At 43.4% G+C, this 20,741-nt stretch overlaps 1 protein-coding gene across 1 annotated transcript; it reads right to left on the bottom strand.

Moving 5' to 3' along the window:
• Positions 1-1,404: 1,404 nt before the first annotated feature.
• LOC109402640 (SPARC) lies at positions 1,405-14,000 on the bottom strand. Its single transcript, XM_019675344.3, has 4 exons — positions 13,840-14,000; positions 2,249-2,851; positions 1,833-2,183; positions 1,405-1,764 (listed from the first exon to the last, which is right to left on the bottom strand). The coding sequence occupies exons 2-4, from the start codon at positions 2,780-2,782 to the stop codon at positions 1,681-1,683; spliced, it is 969 nt and encodes a 322-aa protein (XP_019530889.2). The 5' UTR covers positions 2,783-2,851; positions 13,840-14,000; the 3' UTR covers positions 1,405-1,680.
• Positions 14,001-20,741: the final 6,741 nt, after the last annotated feature.

Genomic DNA, 20,741 nt, shown 5'->3' with positions numbered 1-20,741 from the left:
TATCTATCCACAAAGTCAGCGTATTTTTTTATTTTGTTTCAACTTATTCTGTTCTGTAGAAAACGACATTGAAACAGGAAGCACTAGTTAAGCGCCTTGGACAGCTCTACCGATTGCTAAAAAAAACCGTAAAAAAGTTAAAAGAAAACCTAAAATCTGTCCAGTTTTGAATGAACTCTACAACCTGGCATCCCTAGAAACAGATCCTGATGGAAATAGATGTAAACTAGCTAAATCAATAAGCATGAAATCATTTCACATCATTAAACGTACTTTTGCGTCATGGGCTGGATGAATCAATAGAATGCCGTGTAAAATATCAAATATTCACATCAAATCACATTTACACGTTGGACAACATGTAAATGGTTTGTTATAAAATAAAATAGCACACAAAAAGGTCAACAATGAACCGCAGTGCACAAATTACATTGACACGTTTTTATGATACAGAAAAATGGCATTTTTTGGAAATTTCAATAAACGTCATTTACGAGAAAAGGCTGCCATCAAAGCAGTAAAACCAGTCAGTATCCCTAATTTTTTTTCCTATTGTTGTTTGAGTGTGTAGATGCTAAAGGTAGCTTGGAAGTCAATTATTTCAACTAACTATTTCACAGATGCAGAAAATGCGTGAAAGTTAAATTTTAAAAGTCGTACAAAGCAGTTGCTCCAACATCACTACACAAATATGCTGTACAAATTACTACGTTCAATTTTCTAAAATTTTATATTTTTCCATGAAAGTACAGTGTTAAACCTTTATGATAGATAGATTCAGATTGCCGTTTTTGAAGATCATATATTTTTAAGAGCACTTTGGAAGCATTCTCGTTATTTAGTGGACACCCGTTAAATTACCGAAGGTGTAGTCAACAACGCAGCGTAAGAAAAAGATATTCACCAGGACGTGGTCTGTTTTTATATCTGTGGACCCACGCAAGAAAAAGCCAAAATACCCGTAATGCACCAGGAAATGTCAATCGTGAATCTGCAGTCCAGAAGCATTCATCCGATGCCATATTTGGGAAACATGTAGTGTATTTCATGCGAATCAACTCTATCCACTGCGTTGAAAAAAAAACTGCAATTTCTGGCCAGCAGATTGATTTGTAGAGGGGTACACGCAATTATTTTCTCAATATGTAATTACCCGATCAAAACAACAAAATAGCATGGAACGAGCTCACCAAAAAACAAAACTGCATCAAAATCAGCAATGCCGACCCAAGGCTCCCACGCGAACGAATCACGTCAATGGAACTTAATAGGCACTTCTTATCGTGTTGCTAGAATAGGACTTACTTGTACATAATATGTAGTATGCGCTCATTTTGACCTAATTTGGACCAAACAATAAACTGATCGAATCAGGGCTTTCTTTCAAAAACACAAAGACATTCTTGTGTTCCACGAGTTTACTGTTACGTTCCTAGGAAATGGCAATTATCGTTAGAAATTATTCAATTATACATCCAGCTTATCTCTAGGACTGTGATGCGACACACCACTCTCAATTAAAACACTAGGCAGGGCACATATTTGAGAACTGGAGGGGGAGATACATACAAAGTAGGTTTTAAGAGTATTCGTGTTCGGATCAACACCGAAGGATAAGTCGACATTCGCTAGAAGACTGCGACGAGAAGAGAAAAGAGGGCCTAACAATTATTACCTTTTCTAGTTTGGATCTGCTAATTCCAGCTCGATTTTTTCGAACTCATCCTCTTTGGTGATTTTGGCGCAACGTGCCGTGAGGTCGTCCTGAAATGTAACAGAAAATCACCATTGAATTAAAGTCGCGTGATCAACGTTTTCAAAATTCCACTCACCTCTTCCAACTCCAAACACTTGCCCCACTCGTTCAGGGTGATCCTGTGATCTCCGTTCGGGTCGCACGTTTCCAGGAACGGGGCAATGCAGTGCTCCAGGGTCATCAGCGGGGCCCGAATCGGGAACAGTTCGTGCCGCGAGACGGAGTTATCATTCGGATGTCCATCCAGATCGCACCACTTCCAGATGGCGGCATTCGTCCACCGCTTGGTCAGATTGGTTTCCGCTTCCTGTTCCAGTTCCATGTAGGCTTCGGGCAGTTCGTTGCGTACGGCCAGATCACGCATCACGTTGAACAGCCAGTCGCGCATACGGCGCGGGAAATCGGCCAAATCGTTCTCCGAACAGTCCTGTGGGATTGTAGTGATGAAAATCAACAAATTAATGTTTCTTGCAAAATTGAGGTTCAACTTACCGGCATATCGCGACACCCTCCGTAGTAGTCAATGTGCACGTGCTTGACCTCCTCCCCGCGGCAACGTGGATCATCCGTATTGCAGAGACACCGCTGCCGGTGAACTTCGCAAGCCGAGTCCCAAGTTTCGTTCAGGTTGGTGCACACCTTCCGTCTGGAGTCCGGCTCTTCCGGACATTCCGGAATGCACACGCACTTGGCCTCGCTACCCTCGGCCTGGCAAATCCGCCCGGCACCGCAACGAACTCCCTTGCACGGATCGGCCAGTCGGGGCAGCGTTTCAACGCCCTCGAAGTTGTAGTGCTCGGCTGCGATCTTGGCCGCCAGCTCCCTGGCCATTTGGTCCTCCTTCTCGAACTGCTTCTGCACGTGCTGGGCTTCGATTTGCCTCAGCAGCGCCTCGTCGTCTTCGTCGAACTCTTCGCCGGCGCTATCGTCCAGCAGGTCATCGCCTTCATCTTCGATGGCGCGAACCGCCACTAGACACGAGGTCACCAGCAGAAGGCTCAACACCGTCAGCTCCAGTCGCCGCATGGTGATGATCTGGATTCGACTCGGCTTACCCCAGCACAGTCCGGCTTGCGTTGTCTGATGATGCAATTTCTGGTCGATTAAAGTCGCAGACGGCATGGAAGGGAAAAAAACGTAACAGAACGAGATAATGAATGAACCAGATTTGTTCGCCGGACCGCCCATAAGATAGTCCGATCGAGCATAAGAGGCGACTGTGGCGCAAGTGGGTGGTAAGGAACGCGTCTGCTAAAGATATCAACGATCGAGCGGCTTCTTGAGGCCGTCTCGTTTATCGACATCAGCATCCTGCTTCTCGGATAGCGTAAACACTTGGCTCTCTGATTGAGTGGGTTCCGCTCCAGTATGTTACCCAGTCAATGCATTCTGAATTTACATTCCTAATATAAATAAAACAAAAGTGCAGTCACTTTACTCTGGAGTCCGGACTGGATGCATACACGTTGCAGTTGTTTTACAGAGTTCGTACGTACGCGCTCGCATGGTTTACATTTATCACGATAGCAGAGCAGCTGCACGATTTCAATTAAAATTGATTAAAAATGTTGTCATCTTTCGCTCACTGGAAATTATACACTTGCATTGTTGCAATTGCAGTACACATTGCAACATTGCGATCTTTCTTAGAGCGCAACGCATACGCATGGGCATCAAGGCGGAAACGTACTAAATTTGTTTCGCTTTGTCGCCATTTGGTGGACGCATGTGTATCAACGTTGGAACAGTTTCTGCATGTTTGATCGTCATCTGTAAACTTTTTGAAAAAAACATAACAATCATAAGGGTGTATAAAATAATCAATCATGGCTTTTGTTTAATGAACTTCAGGACAACGCTGTGCAAAACCAAAAATGTTTGGTGGAAATTTCAAGACGGTCAAATATGAGCAAGTCCTCGTATAAGCTCCTACATGATGATTGAAGAATGCTAAATAAATACGAACTTTTAGAAGGCATTGAATATCTTCGTGCTTGCTGCAAAATATACACATGCAAAATGGTCATTGAGCCGCAAAACGGTGAGTCGAAAAGGAGAGCGTCCAACATAGCTCTGGTCCTCACAAGTTCCTACCTCATGCTTCCACGAGTTAAGCGATGACAAAGACCGCCAGAGTTGTGTGCTTAGCTGGTAGGGCAGCCTGGGCACTGTTGTCCTTCTGACTTCAGCTCGATTGAGGAGGGTACGTCTCGAGCGTCTGCTCACCAAGGAGGTGCGGTTCAAACAGTGTCTGTTCTGGCATCCAGCGGCTGAGTATGAAATGCTCCTTCACCGGAAGCTATACATAAGGTGGTAGCCCCACCACGGTGGATAGGGGACCTTAGGCCCACAACCTAATGTTCTCGAAACCCAAAAACCGTTACAGAAACCGAAAATGAAAGAGTATCCCGAATAAAAAATTGCATTAGCTTGACATTTAATTTTGATGTGTACATCAACCTCAAGTTTTAATGTACTACTGTCGTTGAACATTAGAATACATTACGATTCAGATGTGTTTATGCAAGGTAACATAATGTATACATCAGGAAATCAAATGTTTTATGATGTCAAGAATATTATCCAGAACATCAAAACCTGACGTTTTCAGATGTTTTTTGATGTACAAAAATGTAAGGTTCAAACGTTTTTCTGATGTATGTTAATGTAAAAAACATTAGATTCAGACGTTCCCTGATGTACATTGATGTATGAAAACGTTACAATCCATCGTTTTTTCTGATGTTTTGCGATGTATAAAACATTAAATCTAGACGTTTATTATATATATATTTTTTTTTCTACGCACAGAAACATTTGATTCGCATGTATTTCTGATGGTCTCAGATGTTTTAATGTTTTCTGATGTTAAACGTTTAGATTTAGATGTGTTTATGCAAGGTAACATAATGTATACATCAGGAAACCAATCGTTTTTTAGTGTCAAGAATATTACCAAGAACCTCAGAACCTGATGTTTTCAGATGTTTTAAGATGTGAAAAAAACATTAAATTTGAATGTTTTCTGATATATGTTGATGTATGTAAACGTTAGATTCGAACGTTATTCTAATGTTTTTCGATGCAAAAAACGTAACATCCAGTCGTTTTCAAATGTTACATATACAGAAACATTATATACCGACGTTTTTTCTAATGTCCTCAGATGTTAACTTGAATTTTTAAGTGTTGTATCTACCGTTTGCTAAAGGGGCACATTCAGGGATGCCATATATGCAGATTTTTCTGTAATCATGCAGATTTTCTCGCAGCTTTTCATACAGAATTCTGTGTATAAATATTAGAGTTTTGGAAATGATACAGATTACACAATTTTGCAGAAACTTACAGTATTTCATACAGATTTTCCGCGAAATATTACAGATTTCATACAGATTTTTGGCAAAAAAGGTGATACTGATTAAAATGATTTTTGAAAGGCAAAATACAGATTTAAATTTGGCAACACTGGGCACATTAGGCCCAAAGAGGGTTACCATATGGTCCGGTAACCCTCTTCAAAAAATGCATATCAGAATTTTTAATATGTGCCGACACTTCTCTCTCTCGTTTGTCGGGTGAAGATCACTGCGCCCAGATTTTAGAACTATTGTGATATACCCTTTTGCTGTGAGGTACGCAAGTTATCTCAGTAACATATTTGTCACTGAGATACCTTGGTATCGGCTGAACTCAAGACCATCTATTATTGATGAATAGAGATCCTGAGGTACAGTATGTGACTCCCCCATTCTGGCGAGACTAGCTTTATGAAGCCAACCACGTCCTTGGGATGTAAGATCCATATGTCAGCAGGCCCTAAAAAGGGCTTGCTGAGAACTTTGAACCTACGTTGAGTGAGTGCACTGCAATAGCAGAGGATGTGTTCTGATGTTTCCCTCTCCTCATCACAGAAGCGGCAATTTGAGGTTTGGATTGCTCCGATCTTTTGTAGATGGTATCTGCAGGGGCAGTGTCCAGTTATTAGACCGGTGTAGATGTTGAGATCCCTTTTGTTGAGACCTAATAGTTGTTGGGTTTTCTTGGGGTTTATCGTTACGAGCCTTTTGGATTGGCTCGTATGGGGAAGTGCATTCCAGTTTGATGTGATTTGACTGACCATATATTTGTTCAGTTCCATTTTTACAGAGCAGTCTGAGATCCCGCAGAAGGGCTCAGGGCCAATGAACCTTTCATTAGATCCATTCCTGGCTAGCTCATCAGCAATCTCGTTTCCCTCTAGACCCGTATGTCCTGGGATCCAATATAGGTAGACTCGATTGCGTATGGATAAGTTTTTCAAAGCCAGAATGCATTGCCACACTAGCTTTGAGTTACAGGTGTAGTTATTAAGCGACTTAAGTGCCGCTTGGCTGTCAGAGAAAATACATATTTTTGCAAACCTATACTTTCTCCTCAGGCATAATAACACGCATTCTAATATTGCATATATTTCCGCCTGAAATACTGTGGGCCACTGTCCTAAGTGGACAGAGATTTTTGTTCTAGGGCCATAGATTCCGGAGCCTGTCAGATTATTCATTTTCGAACCATCTGTGAAGAAATTTATAGAGCCTGTTGGAACGCTGGGTCCACCTCCTTCCCACTCCTGGCGGGAAGGAATGAACACATCGTAAGGTAAGTCATAATTGACTACCATTTCCATCCAGTCACTACAAATTCCTATTGCGGGATTTATGGCAAATTCATTTAATATGCTGAGGTGACCCGTAAGGTCTCCCGACAGCAGTGTTTTTGTTCTCTTTAACCTTAGAGCACTTTTTCCGCTTCCAGCTTTATGAATTGATCTAACCGGGGCAGGTGAAGCATTGTGTAGATATAATAGGGGTGCTCAGTTTTACAGTTTCTGACAGGCAGCCTGCTTACAATCATCTAAGTCTGTTAAGTCGTCCGAGTACAGTAATATTATATATTTACTACACATTGCGTCTAGGGCCAAAGTGGGTGTACTACGAACTGCACCAGTGATCGCTATGCAAGCGGTGCGTTGGATTTTGTTGAGCTTCGCCCTTGCAGCAGCCTCATTAGTTTTAGGCCACCAGACAAGGGAAGCGTAAGTAGTCCTGGGATGAACAATGGTTTTATATATCCACATGATCATACTTGGTTTTAGGCCCCATCTTTTACCCAGGGTTTTTGAACAAACCCAAAGTGTATTGAGACCTTTCTGCACAACTGATTGGAGATGAGAGTTCCAATTCAGTTTTGCGTCGAGTTTGACACCTAGATATTTTAGTTCGCTTGAATAAACTAGTTGTGTTTGTGTATGATTCAAGAAAAGGGGTTTCAGTTGGACCTTCCTCCGTTTGGTGAAAGGGATAATGGAAGTTTTTGTAGGATTTATGTTACAGTTGTTCCTTTTGACACCAGGAAAAAGGCCGACACTTCCCTTTAGATGATAGGAGAACCAAGTTCGTTATCGATTTGTATATTCGTGGTTCAACGTTAGAATCTGATTTCACCACGTGTATTTCGATGTTTTTACGTACTTCAATTTACTTAAGCATGACGTTGGCGTATGATGGAAGTCTTGAGATCTTTTCGGCGTAACAGTCTTCTCGTAAAAATCAAAAACTACTGTTTGATTTCTTTCTCCAACGTTTCGATTCTTATGGGATCTTTATCAAGGATTCGAAATAGTTGTCGTTTTTTCGTCAAACAGATTTTTAAACCTTTTTACCGTCATTTGATATTTTAGAATTCCGTCCGTTTTTAACCGGAAAACCATAATTTTTCAAAAATTAGTAGTCGAAATTCGGACCACTGTTCGCTACTTCTTGAACACTGAAAAGTGTTCAAAGCCCACTTTGGAGAACACAGATTGACGTCAAGCCAAATTCTGCGGTACTCTGGCCTACGAGGTGAACACGCTCCTCGCCACCGTGGAGTTGGTTTCCTGCTCAGCACTCAAGCCCACGCAGCGCTCATGAAGTGGGAACCTATTAATGAGAGGATAATTGTAGCCAGATTCAGAACACGGGTTCGAAACCTTGCCATAATCCATTGTAACGCACCAACCGATGCTGCCGAATTTTAAGATAAAGAGAACTTCTACAATCAACTGATATCAAGATCATCATGGGCGACCAGTGGGGTGACACGGCTGTCAGACTCGGTACATCGCCACTCCACCCATCATCATTTTTGGTACGGCGCGTTTTGGTACCCACTTTCTGGTCGGTTTACCCTAACTTGTTCCTGATTTTCGGGTGTGTGGCTCGTGTGTTGCTAGTGCTTATTTCAGAAATTACACATTTTAAACGAAATCGTTGTTTTTGATGATTGTTTCTCTTTCTTTATCACTTTGCACGATATTATATGTAGCAGCGAAGCAGCGTCGATGTTTCCAGCGCATTTTTTCCATGAATTAAGCAATGAAAACAAAACATTGGACGCCATGTTGAATTGAATACTGGGTAGACTATTCTGGCCCTTCGTCATCCCCCTGTGGGCGACTTCAACGCGAAGGTTGGTTCCGACAACTCGGACTATGACCACGTCATGGAACGCCATGGTCTCGGAGAAATGAGCGAGAACGGTGAGCTGTTTGTAGAGTTTTGTGGCAACAATGACATCACAGACAAACAGACGTAACACCTTGAACGATTTTCATGGAAATCCATCGCCCAGTTCACACTACCATCACCTGGTGAAAAAGTTGCACGAATCACTGTGTTGTGCAATATCGTCAACAGAAAGCGCTAGTGTGAAACGCCAAACGCATAGAAAAATGATGCGCGTGCCTCTGGTTGTGAAAGCCACAAGTATGAAAATTTTAAATGATCGTTAAAAGCGTGGTCGATGGAAATTTCGCAAGTGTTACGTCTGTTTGTCTGTGATGACATGGTGATTGGATGATCGCTCTTTCCCCATCGACGGCCATCGACTAGTGCACAAAGTGACATGGGTTTCCCGGGCGTCACGGAAAATCAAATCGACCACATCTGCATCAGCCGGAAATGGAGACGAAGCCTTCTCGATGTGCAGAACAAACGTAGCGCCGATATTGCGTCCGACCATCATCTCATAATTGATGGGATTCGGCTATGCAATGCTAGGGTCCATCAACAGGAGAACAAAATCGGACACCAGTTCAATATACGCCGACTGGAAGACGGCGGTGATGATTATCAATGTAGCGCCATCAGGAACGCCTTCATCGTCACCGGTGAGATTAGTTTTGTTTGCCACTGTTGAAGTCAATCACAGCAAGCCTTGATATCTGTCTTGTAGTTCAAAAAATCAGTTTCTTTTAAACCACTACCGAAGACAGACGTCTTAGCTACTCCCTACAGGTTATGGGTCGCTGTGAAAAAGAGTTTAGTTCTGGAAGATGAAAAATCTCGAAGCTAATCAAGCTTCGGTGGATCTTCAAGCTTCCCATCCATCGAAAGACTTGCAGGACGCCAAAACTGGCCATCATGAAAGTTCGCAGAGAAAACTTTTCTTCAGCTGTAGGGACTATGGGATGTCGTAAAGCCCAAGCAGAACGACGACGGAACATTCAAAGCGGTAGAAGAGCGAAAGAACCTGCAAGCCCGATTGAAGCTTCTGGACCCGTCAATCTACGTCCACATCGAAGACGTGGAATTGGCACGCGCCGCGTGGGACTGATTGGAAACGACGTTTGAAGACAAACGACTGTCGCGGCAAATCGGCTTGCTTCACATCATTAAGTCGGATCTGATTAAAGTTATCGGAACAGTGGATCGCACTGATTGTCCTACCTGGAAGAATATCGACCATGATAATGGCGTTGGAAAATTCTGGTGTTGCAATAACAGGAGACTTCGTTAAAACCAAGCAACTCCAAGAGCAACCGTTGCTAAGTCATCGGGTAACAGTCAAGCCTTCGCAACCAACAAGCGGAAAGAAAAATTCAAACAGAAAAACCAGCCTACTACATCCACGAGCCCGAAGTGCAGAAAACGTGGTTAGCACGGACACATCGCAAGGCACTGCAAGGATTCCAGGAAAGGTGAGACGTTTTGCACGGTGGTTTACACCTGAGAGTTTGTTTACACGTTTGGCCAGCGGGGCGCAAACGACTGTGGATTTCCAACTCGGCGGCATATGAGCACATGAAGAGCAACAAGCAGCTCCAAGAGAACCTCGAAAACGTCAACGGTAAGGTTGTTGCAGCGAATGGCGGACATCATTGCCTGCGGTTCGGCAAATCTCCAGCCGAAATGCAGAGGCGATCAAGCTGGCGTTATGGTCAGTGACGTGCAACTGATTCCCGGATTGACGACAAATCTTTTCTCGGTGAGTGGAATCGTGCAGAAGTGGTGCTCGGTCAAGTTTGACAACGATGGCTGCGAAATGCATAATTCGAAGGGCGAGTTGATGACAACTGGTAGCCACTCCAACAATCAGGACAAGCTGGACCAGACGGTGAGTAATAGGCGAAAGGCTATGTCATGTAATGCCGCTGGAAGTTTCGATCTCTGGCACTAACGGATGGGGCATCTCGGGGCCGAACATCTGAAGAGTCTTGCTTGTGTGCTTCGAATAGACGAACCAGCCAAGGGCTGAAAGTCTCTATAATACAGCTAAATCAATCAATCAATCAATCTTGTGTGCTTGTGCTTACTTCCACATCATGTTCATCGATGAAAAGACCAGACGCATGTTCGTGTACTTCCTGAAAACGAAATCAGAAGATGAAGTGTTCGCAGTATTCAAGAGTTTCCCATGTGATGGCGGAGCGTCAAAGCGGCAAACACCTTTGACATCTGCGCTTATTTGGAATGAAAGCAATAGTTCAAGTTCCAAAGCAGAAGCGGCGCAAGTGGGATCCCAAATCCCATGAATGCATATTGCATATAACCATTACAAAGCTTTACACAAGGCAGAAAGTGAAGATAGACGACTGGTCTCTGTGGTTGGACTAAGAAGTATACTACGACGCCTGTGAACGATAAGCCTAGACAGTTATTGATCGACTAGGCTGACCAGTTGAAACGGCGGTTCGAGAACTTTGGAAACCTTCTCAGCATGAACCGCCAAGGGTCCGACGCATTACCTGGGTCAACACCACTCTATCATTGCAGTTGATAGAAATAGCCATCCATAGCATGAGATTGAACACAGCCCCGGGAGTCGATCACGTTTTAGTCAAGATCCTCAAAAGTGACCCCGTAATATCTTCACAACTGCTGCATCAATCATTATGCAACATATGGAAAACCGCGACATTTACGGTCGATTGGATAAAAGACGTCCACATAAAAATACCCAAACGAGATGACCTGACTGTATGCGATAGGGCGCTGTCCATAAACTACGTAGACTCATTTTTGGCCATCTCAAACCCCCCCTCTCCTTGTAGACTTTTTTCCATACTAAATTTTCGAAATTTGTATGGAACGTACACTTTGACCAGACCCCCCGTCCCCCCTAAGAGTCTACGTAGTTTATGGACAGGCCCTAATTGGCTAGGCATCATGTTACTGCGTAAGTCCTCTGCATAGTGATCCTTAATCGGATACAAGAGCAGATTGGCGCAGATTGGAACCCAGCAGGACATCGCAGCAGAGGCAGACCCAGAGACTCATGGCAGCGCAGCCTGAACAACGAAATAAAGCAAGTCGACAGACATTTGCGATGGCTGGCAATCGCACACGACTCTTAGAACCTCCGTGGGTTCTCAGGACTGAAAGTAAGTGGTAAGCTGCGAATAATGCTCGACAGAAAACTGGAGAACGGCGTCTGGCGACGTTGCATGAACTTCGATTTGTAGGTACCAATATGTAAAGAGATGGATATAGTAAAACGAATAAAACACGGCAGGCGGCGGTGGGTTAGGCACGTATGCCGGAGGAACGACAAGCTGAAACTTTATTCAGCAGAGAAACAAAAAGGGGTCAGGGCCGTCGGTTTCGTGGCATGCCGCGCATAGGTTGGCTTTTTGGAGTTGAGGAGGACCTGAGGACGTGCCCATGACCAGTAGAGGCTTTTGCTTCATCCGGCGTAGACTCGCCGCTACGAGTTGTAGCCCATCGATTTTCAAGCAATTTGTCCGACAAAAATTCATCATGACGCGGAGAACAAAACTACCGGAAATACTCAGTCACCCAATATGAAGCTCAACGCGAAATTCTGTTTTTCGAATGAAGCAGCTTATTTAGATGGTGTTAAGTAATAACGGTGAAAGTGCTTACATCGCATTAAGCTGGGGTCATAGTCAAAGAAGCATAACTTAAAAGTGAGGAATAAACAGTCAGATTCTAGCACCAGACCGTCTGAAACTCGACACCAGTTGCTTTTTTTACTGAGAAGGTTAGTCACAGTCAACTTAGAAAAAAGGTTCAAAGCAAGTCAAAGAAAATTTTAAGTCGTCTTCCTCCCCAATGTCAGAGACGTTCTCACATTTCCCTCCTATATGCATTGCACATCTCCGGTCGCCGCGCGCAAAACTGAAATTTTGTTTATGTGCACTCGTCATCATCTTGATGATCGTCATGTCGTCGTCGGCTAAGGCAGGAAGGTCGATCGTGAGTTTATGTTTACCAACCAATGAGCCATTTTACGAAGTGACAACAATGTTGATGATGATATTGGTTTTCACGGGTTATTGGACACTACCTCCTGTCAAAATTCATTCATAAAATCGGCTCGTGAAATGGACTATAACTAAACACCATTCGAGAGCGGCGTAATGCAGTCGTTTAGTGTGAAAACTGAAGATAAAATTAGGTTTTCCTTTCAATAGATTGTATATAGAATGATTTTCAGTCACTGAGACTGTTAGTATAGCTGACATCATAATCGTCTCGTCAAGTTGAAAACAATCGACTGTTATTTTTGATCCAAACATATTATTGACGTAGTGTACGTCAGCAAGCTATTCTCAATGTAATGTTATAAAAAGGTGCTAACCATCAACATTTCGATTGCTAAAAAAGAAGTTTTTCGTACGTCAATAATAACTTTGATTGAGATTTTTGACTGAAAATGGTATGCTATGGAGATTTCGGCTTTCTCAGTCTAGGGAATCCAAATTTGCATTGCCCGACGTTTCGGCCTGATTTATTTGGTCTTTTTCAAGGGTAAAACTGTCTGTCGTTTTTGTTTTTATCATTAGTACCACATTTTGTTTGGAGCTTCTTGTGTCTTATAAATATAGTTTTTTAAGCAAATTGTTGAACTATTTTTGGAGAGACATAGCCACTTCTTCACACCCATCAATTAACTCTGTACTAAATCAGGCCGAAACGTTTGGCAATGCAGATTCAATCGTTTGGATTCCCCAGAATAAAAAAAAAACTAGAATCTCCATTAAATAATAACAGTTATCAGCTATGCGTAATGGGAAGCATAAGTCGAAGATTAACTCGCTATCGTGTGAAGGATCTCTTACACTTCCAAAAGGAAATGATTCGACTGCCAAATTAGGTAAATCGTCAAAACACGATTTGACTGACGAAACTTTGACCTTTGCCATCCCTCCTTATCACAAAGAAATACGCAACACGATTGTACCACTTTGAGAATAAAAATTTGAATCACATTGCAACACACTTTCTACTGATAAGCTCAAACACTTCAGTACACATTTTTCTAGCATAAGAGTACATAAGAATTCATGTTCATCTTCGGTCACACAAACAGCCTTGCTTCTTTATAAATGGGGCAGTCTTATCAGTTTCCTGGAAACAGTTTGCTCTGCGGTCAGCTAAGTTCCGAATGCACTTTTACATTTTCATAAGGCGATTATTTAAAATAATGTGGATTATTTGAAATGTCCATTCTTGGAAATTCCAAAAACATATGCACAAAGTTGAAACAAACATTAAATAAATACCACACTTCACACTTCGTAATCTCTTCGAACCGTAAAACTGACAAATACCAATCCCCATAGAGTTTGATTGAAGGGGACCGCTTTTCCCACACTTCCTGCGCTTTTCACGTCTCTCATAAATCTCCAACCTTGTTCTTTGAAAAGCGGAAAATCATGTAACCTAAAAATAACAATTCACACCCTCTTGCAACAGTGCATCGCTTACGTTATTTTTTCTCTTAAATACCAAGCTGCTAAAGTGTATGACTTCACTCACAATAAGTATTCCTCAACTGGAGAACCCAAATCACTGATGTTCTTCCTTTTTTCCCGTTCGACCGCGATCCCCGATCCGTACTGGCACAACGCAACGCACCAACTAACTGACGACTAGCAGCGTGTCGATCGAACGACTTCACTGGCCGCAGCGCGCGTAGGAGCCGATCGCGTCACTCTCGACTCGACTCGATCGCGCGCGATGGCGATCCTCCCTCCTTTGCCTTGTACGGAGCGGAGCTGCTTGTAATGAGCAACAAGAGCCTGGAAAAACGCTTGCGTTCGGTAGGTACAGGAACTGCGGATTGCGGTGTAGAAGAGGTCCGTCCACGCGCGATGCAGATAGCGCGATCGGCAAGCACATATGGTGGATAGATGATGATTATTGTGGGGAGGATCGTTGACGATGAGACATGCGAGCGACAACGAAGACGACGAATGACGGCGATTGTCTGACATCAGCGTCCGAAATTGTTTATGCGAAAGGGAGGACATAATAAGAAAATTTAGTGCATTTTCTGTGATCTTCGTTCTATTGCAATTCCGTCTGATGTGGTGTCTCCTCCTGCTACGGAAGCAGAGAACGCCCGATGCTCGTCAGATCAAGTTCTACCTGATCCACCCATCCTCGCTGCGTTTCTCGCCTTCTTGTAACAACCGGATGTTAGCGAACATCAATTTGTCAGAGCTCCTATCTGGCCTTCTTGCTGCATGCCCTGTCCACTGTATCCTACCGGATTTGGTCACCTTCTAGATGCTGGGTTCGTTGGTTCATCCTTTGCTGTCATACACCGTACTCGAGCACACTGCCGTAGATCGTCCATTGCACACGTCGCTCAAATACTCCGAGTACTTGCATGTCCTCCACGAGAATGGTCCATGTCTCGTATCCGTAGAGGACTACCACCGGTCTTATTAACATTTTGTAATGGTACATACGGTGCAGGGGTGAATCGAACCCATCTTTCTTAGGGTTCATTCAAATATTACGTAACGCAAAATTTGACCATTTTAGACCCCCTCCCTCCCCCACGTAACAACTTTTGTATGAACAATTTTAAAATTTTGTATGAAGCGTAACACAGCGCTAGACATCCTCCCTCCCCCCTTAGCGTTACGTAATATTTGAACGAACCCTTAGCATGGTCATGCTGAATACCCAAGCCTTTACAGCTATGAGTATGATTCCCATGGCTCCTCGATTTCACTCCAGCTTGATTTGTTGAAGTGATTTTTTAAATCCTCCAGCTACTTGATCTTCGGCATTGATATTAGACGTTCGCTCGGTGCAAACGGTTTAACTGCAATGCTTTTTAACTGCAAGTCCGCTAAGTGCAACAATTTTGCAGTTATCGCACCGCTATCTGTCAAAAATGAAACGTCAACAGAGTTGTGATGTTTTTCAGATGCACTACAGCTGCATTGCGATGTTTTTGAGTGCATTCTGGCTGTAGGAATGAAACACCCGAATTATTCACTGTAGTCACACTTTATTATTCGCTTAAATCCGCACTACAAAGTCACACGCCGTGTCTCCCTCTCTCTGGCCCTGCACATAACCACCTCATCCTCCTGTCATCTCTCCCAGGCCCTCACTCAGGGGTTCGCATCTTATTTAGTCAGGGATGTACTCAAGGAAAACCCTACAACCCCCCTTATACAATATTTTTAAGAATAATTAATGGGATAGATAATCTTTGAACTTAACAGGTACATTACGGTTCCTCTTAACACTAATTTGCTTGTCCTGTTGTAAATCAGGCTGGGTGGATGTTGTTGAAGTCTTTGTAGGTAGCTGAGTAAAGCCTGTATCCGCAATAATCGGGACACAGAAATACGCCTGTAACTCTGCAATGGATACACTAAAATTGCTTAAATTTGGCCTGGGAACATCTTAACATGTGTTCATTTCACCTGCAAAATTTCATGTAAATCGGCGCAGTACTTTTTGTTGTAGCAATGAAACAGTAGAACGTACGCAAATGAATTTTGTACAGCACCTACTTTAGCGTGTCGGCGCTGTAACTTTTGAAATTGGTCATGTAAATGGCTGAAATTTTGAGCACAAACCTCTCGATATACATTTTTTGCACGTACAAAATTTCAAAAAAATCGATGCACTATCAACAATTTTATGACCAAAACATGATTTGGGACTAACCGTGATTTTAGCCCTTTGGACAGGAATTAGTGAGCATCCCTTGTTGTTTCGAATGTACTGTTTAAAGTACAATTCCAAAAATCATGAAATTTTGCAAGCATAATATGCACATAATCAACTATCTTCTGTGAAAATTTTATGGAAATTGGCAGAGAAATTTTAAAGTTATGAATAGGCTAACAGCGCGTATGAAAAACACGAAAAATTTCCACTAACACTCAATTCTATCAACACTGGTAGCTTTCAAACCAGTTGATTAATGTTGATGAAATTTTGTATAATAGTGCCTTTGTATGTATCACAACTGCTTATAAAAATTTCGTTATTATCCTTGCAGTACTTTGGTCTGTAGCGCAAAATAACCATCTGTCATATAGATGAAAATTGGACGTGTCTGTACAAAATGCTTTAACGCACGTCGTTTTGTTTTTAAGCTACAGTTGAAAGTAATGTACCGATTTTTATTAAATTTGGCACAAATAATAAACAAACACCAAAGAGTATTCAGTCAATTTTTTGGACAATTTTATTGATTCATGCTAGAGTTACAGCCGTACTTCTGTGTCCCGATTATTGCGGATACAGGCTTTATCGCTACTGCTCGATGGCACGGTTTTCTCTATCGAGTCAGAATCTTCCGTGGTCGATGATTCGCCAATACCATTCAGCAGCTTTTTCAGATGGGCCACGTTGCGGCGGTATTCTTTGCCGTTTTCAAGTGACTTGATTGTTACATCCGCTCCCGATTTCCTGGTAACTTCGTGTTCTTCTGGAGCATAATTTGTACTCAATTTGTTGTCTTTACGCATCCGTTTTGCAAGAACATTATCTCCAACTTTTATTTCGCTGAACCGAGCCTTCCGTTTCAGATCAGCATACTCTTTCCCCTTTTCTTTTTGAAGTGCATCATGATCTCGGTGTTCTTCGTTGACTCGTGTAAATGTCGGCACTCCCGGAAGTTTTGTCCTAATTTTCCTACCAAACATCAGTTCGGACGGTGAACGGCCAATCGTGGGATGGGCTGTTGCATGGTATGATAGAAGAAACTGTGACAAAACTTTTCTCCAATCTTGACCAAGGTGTTGTGCTATTTTTAACCTCTTAAGAATCGAGCGGTTTTGTCGCTCAACCTCCCCGTTCTGTTGCGGCCAACATGGAATAGTATTGATCAGCTGCACCCCTACGTCCTCGCAGAATGTTTGAAATTCTTCACAGCTAGCGTTAAATTGGGGTCCATTATCAGCCCGCAAAGTTAGGGGAACACCAAAACGGCTAAATATTGTTGACAGCTGATTGATTGTTTCTTTGGCTGTAGTTTGGTTCATCTCGCAGACTTCGATGTAACGACTATAATAGTCAACCACAACCAGCAAAGTTTGTCCGCCCGGCAAAGGTCCAAGGAAATCTATGGCAATTTCCTGCCAGGGCCCATTTGGAGTCTCCTTACGAACCATTGGTTCTGGAGGATCTGGAGCCGAAACCAAAATGCAACCACGACATCTTTTAACAAATGATTCCACCGCAGCATCCATTTTTGGCCACCAGACTGACCCACGAAGATGCAGCTTCATCATACGAATTCCAATGTGTCCCTCGTGGGCAATCTGAAGAACTTTCTCTTGCAAAGCTTGAGGGATCACTATACGGTCGGTCCGCATTAGAACTTCTTCACAACGACATAGTTCATTTGCTACGACCCGGTACTGTAACGGCAATTCGAGAGAAGTTCCATTTTCCAGGCAGCCTAGAACTTGCTGAATTTCTACATCCTTCTTCGATTCTTGTACAATATCATCCCACTTCAGTGCTGCGGTAGTAGCAGAGCATAACGCGATGTTCTTTATGAAAATCTCTTCATGGTAGTCGAATGGAACAGCAGGTACTGATGTTAGACGAGACAAAACATCTGCGAGGTTTTTATCTCCGGGTATATGAACAACGCAATAGTCAAAAGCTTGCAGGCGAAGGACCCACCGTTCGATCCTGGCGCAAGGTCTCGAACGTTCGGTGAAAAGGAACTCCAAGGCTTTACAATCCGTCAAAATATTAATGTGCTTCCATACAGGTATGCTTGAAATCGTTCTACGCTCCATACGATAGCGAGCGCTTCCTTTTCGGTTTGACAGTACCGCTTTTCGGTATCTGTCAAAGATTTCGATGCACAGCTTACCACACGACTTTCTCCTTTTTGATCTGTTTGCATCAATATTGCCCCCAAGCCGACCGGACTAACATCCACCATCACTGATGTCTGGTCACATTTATTGAAAAATCCCAGAGCTTGAGATTCTGTCATAGCTCTTTTAATGTTTTCAAACGCTTTCTGGTGACTCTCGCTCCATTCAAACTTAGAACCTTTTTTTAGCAGTGCACGCAGAGGTTCATCCAGAGTGGCCAGATTCGGCATGAACTTGTTTAGGTAGTTCGCTAAACCCAAGAAACTACGAACTTCTACCTCATTTTCAGGGCGTCGGAAGAACATTATTGAATTCAATTTTGACTCAGATGGATGTATCCCTTTCTCAGTTAGTTTGTGACCCAAAAATTCAACCTCATTCACATGAAACTCGCATTTCTCCCAATTCAATTCAACCTTCCACTCCTTGAACCTGCGAAGCACCTATAACAGAAAAGAAGTTGCTTATACTTTGTTTATTTTTATTTATTTATCAAGACTGATGTCATGGAGATGCACACTCCTTACAACGCTCATACCTCGTCCAATCGTTTATCATGTTCTTCACGATCACGTCCTTCAATGATCACGTCGTCCAAATACCAATAAGTCCCCTTTTCTTTTTGTAGTGCATCATGATCTCGGTGTTCTTCGTTGACTCGTGTAAATGTCGGCACTCCCGGAAGTTTTGTCCTAATTTTCCTAACCTAACCACCTCATCCTCCTGTCATCTCTCCCAGGCCCCACTCAGGGGTTCGCATCTTATTTAGTCAGGGATGTACTCAAGGAAAACCCTACACTGGCTGCGTCCAACAGCAATTGACAACTGTTTGACGGCTGTCAGTCGTTGCAGTTAGCGAATTTCACTCGGTAACTGAAACGTAAACATGTTGCACTTATCGAACGTCTACTGTAGTTGATGCTTATTGGTCTGATGTAGTGGTGACGAATGTGGATGTGCTTCGTTCTTGGAGTATAACCGCCGTTCTTGACAATACAGATGGTGCTTTGGTTGTCACCGTAGAGGTCTATCGGCTGCTTCATATCAAACTGCGACACTAGTCCATGCCACCATGAAGCATCCTGTAACGCAGCAACGATTGGTTGTCTCTTGCAACCACTTATCTCTTCGTTACTTACCTTACCGATCAGGCTAAGGCCGGGGTGGCCTCTGCTGTACATAGTAGCCGTCTCCATTCCACTCGGTCCATGGCTGTTCGTCTCCAGTTCCGCACTCTGCGTAGGGTCTGCAGACTTGGTCGTCCACTTGGTCGACCCACCTAGCTCGCTGCGCTCCACGTCTTCTTGTACCGGTCGGATGACTCTCGAGAACCATTTTGGTCGGGTTGCTATCTGACATCCTGATAACGTGACCCGCCCACCGTAACCTCCCGATTTTCGCGGTATGGACGATGGTTGGTTCTATCAGCAGCTGATGCAGCTCGTGATTCATTCGCTTTTTCCAAGTCCCGTCTTCCATCTGCACTCCGCCGTAGATGGTGTGCAACACCTTCCGTTCGAAAACTCCAAGGGCGTGTTGGTCCTCTGCACGTAGGGTCCATGCTTCGTGCCCATAGAAGACTACTGTTCTAATCAGCGTTTTGCAGATAGTTATATAACTTCGTGTGACGGCGAACTTTGTACGATCGTAGAGTTCTGCGGAGTCCAAAGTAAGTTCGATTCCCTGCCACAATGCGCTGCTGAATTTCTCCGCTGGTGTCGTTGTCGGCGGTCACCAGTGAGCCCAAGTACACAAATTCTTCAACCGCCTCGATTTCATCACCGTCGATAGAAATTTGGGGTGGCGGGCGCGGTGATTCATCCCTGGAGCCCTTTGCTATCATGTACTTTGTCTTCGACACATTAATGACTAATCCGATTCGCCTGCCTTCACTCTTTAGTCGGATTACGTTTCCACCATTGGTTCAAATTTACGAGCTATAATATCAATAGCATCAGCGAAACCAAGCAGCTGAACTGACTTCGGGAAAATCGTTCCACTCCGTTTTATTCCTGCTCTCCTAATTACACCCTCTAAAGCAATGTTGGACAGCAAGCACGAAAGACTATTACCTTGCCGTAACCCTCTGCGAGATTCGAAGGGACTCGAGAGTGTCCCTGATACTCGAACTACGCACATCACTCGGTCTATCGTCGCCTTGATCAATCGTATCAGTTTATCCGGGAATCCATATTCGTGCATAATCTGCCATAGCTGTTCTCGATCGATTGTATCATACGCCGATTTGAAATCGATGAACAAGATATGTGTGAGCACGTTGTATTCGCGGCATTTCTGCAACACCTGGCGGATGGCGAACATCTAGACCATTGTAGCGCGTTCACCAATGAATCCAGCCTGATATTGCCCCACGAACTGTTTTGCAATCGGTGATAAACGACGGCATAAAATTTGAGAGAGTATCTTGTAGGCAGCGCTCAGTAGTGTGATCGCGCGGTAGTTCCCGCAATCCAACTTGTCGCCATTTTTGTAGATGGGACACACGATTACTTCCATCCATTCCTCCGGTAATACTTCCTCCTCCCAAATTTTGGTAATGACCCA

Source organism: Aedes albopictus, chromosome 1 (genome assembly GCF_035046485.1).
Source record: "Aedes albopictus strain Foshan chromosome 1, AalbF5, whole genome shotgun sequence".
Lineage (NCBI taxonomy): Eukaryota > Metazoa > Arthropoda > Insecta > Diptera > Culicidae > Aedes > Aedes albopictus.
Note: the sequence above shows the minus strand (reverse complement) of the source record. Positions and strands in the feature narration are given on the sequence as shown.

What these genes read in the sequence shown, in the direction of transcription:
- LOC109402640 (XM_019675344.3), bottom strand. Translation starts at nt 2,782, where the DNA reads ATGCGGCGACTGGAGCTGACGGTGTTGAGCCTTCTGCTGGTGACCTCG. An exon ending in GAGGGTGTCGCGATATGCCG is followed by an intron (nt 2,184 to 2,248) that starts GTAAGTTGAACC and finishes ACAATCCCACAG; the next exon opens with GACTGTTCGGAGAACGATTT. An exon ending in AGTGTTTGGAGTTGGAAGAG is followed by an intron (nt 1,765 to 1,832) that starts GTGAGTGGAATT and finishes GTTACATTTCAG; the next exon opens with GACGACCTCACGGCACGTTG.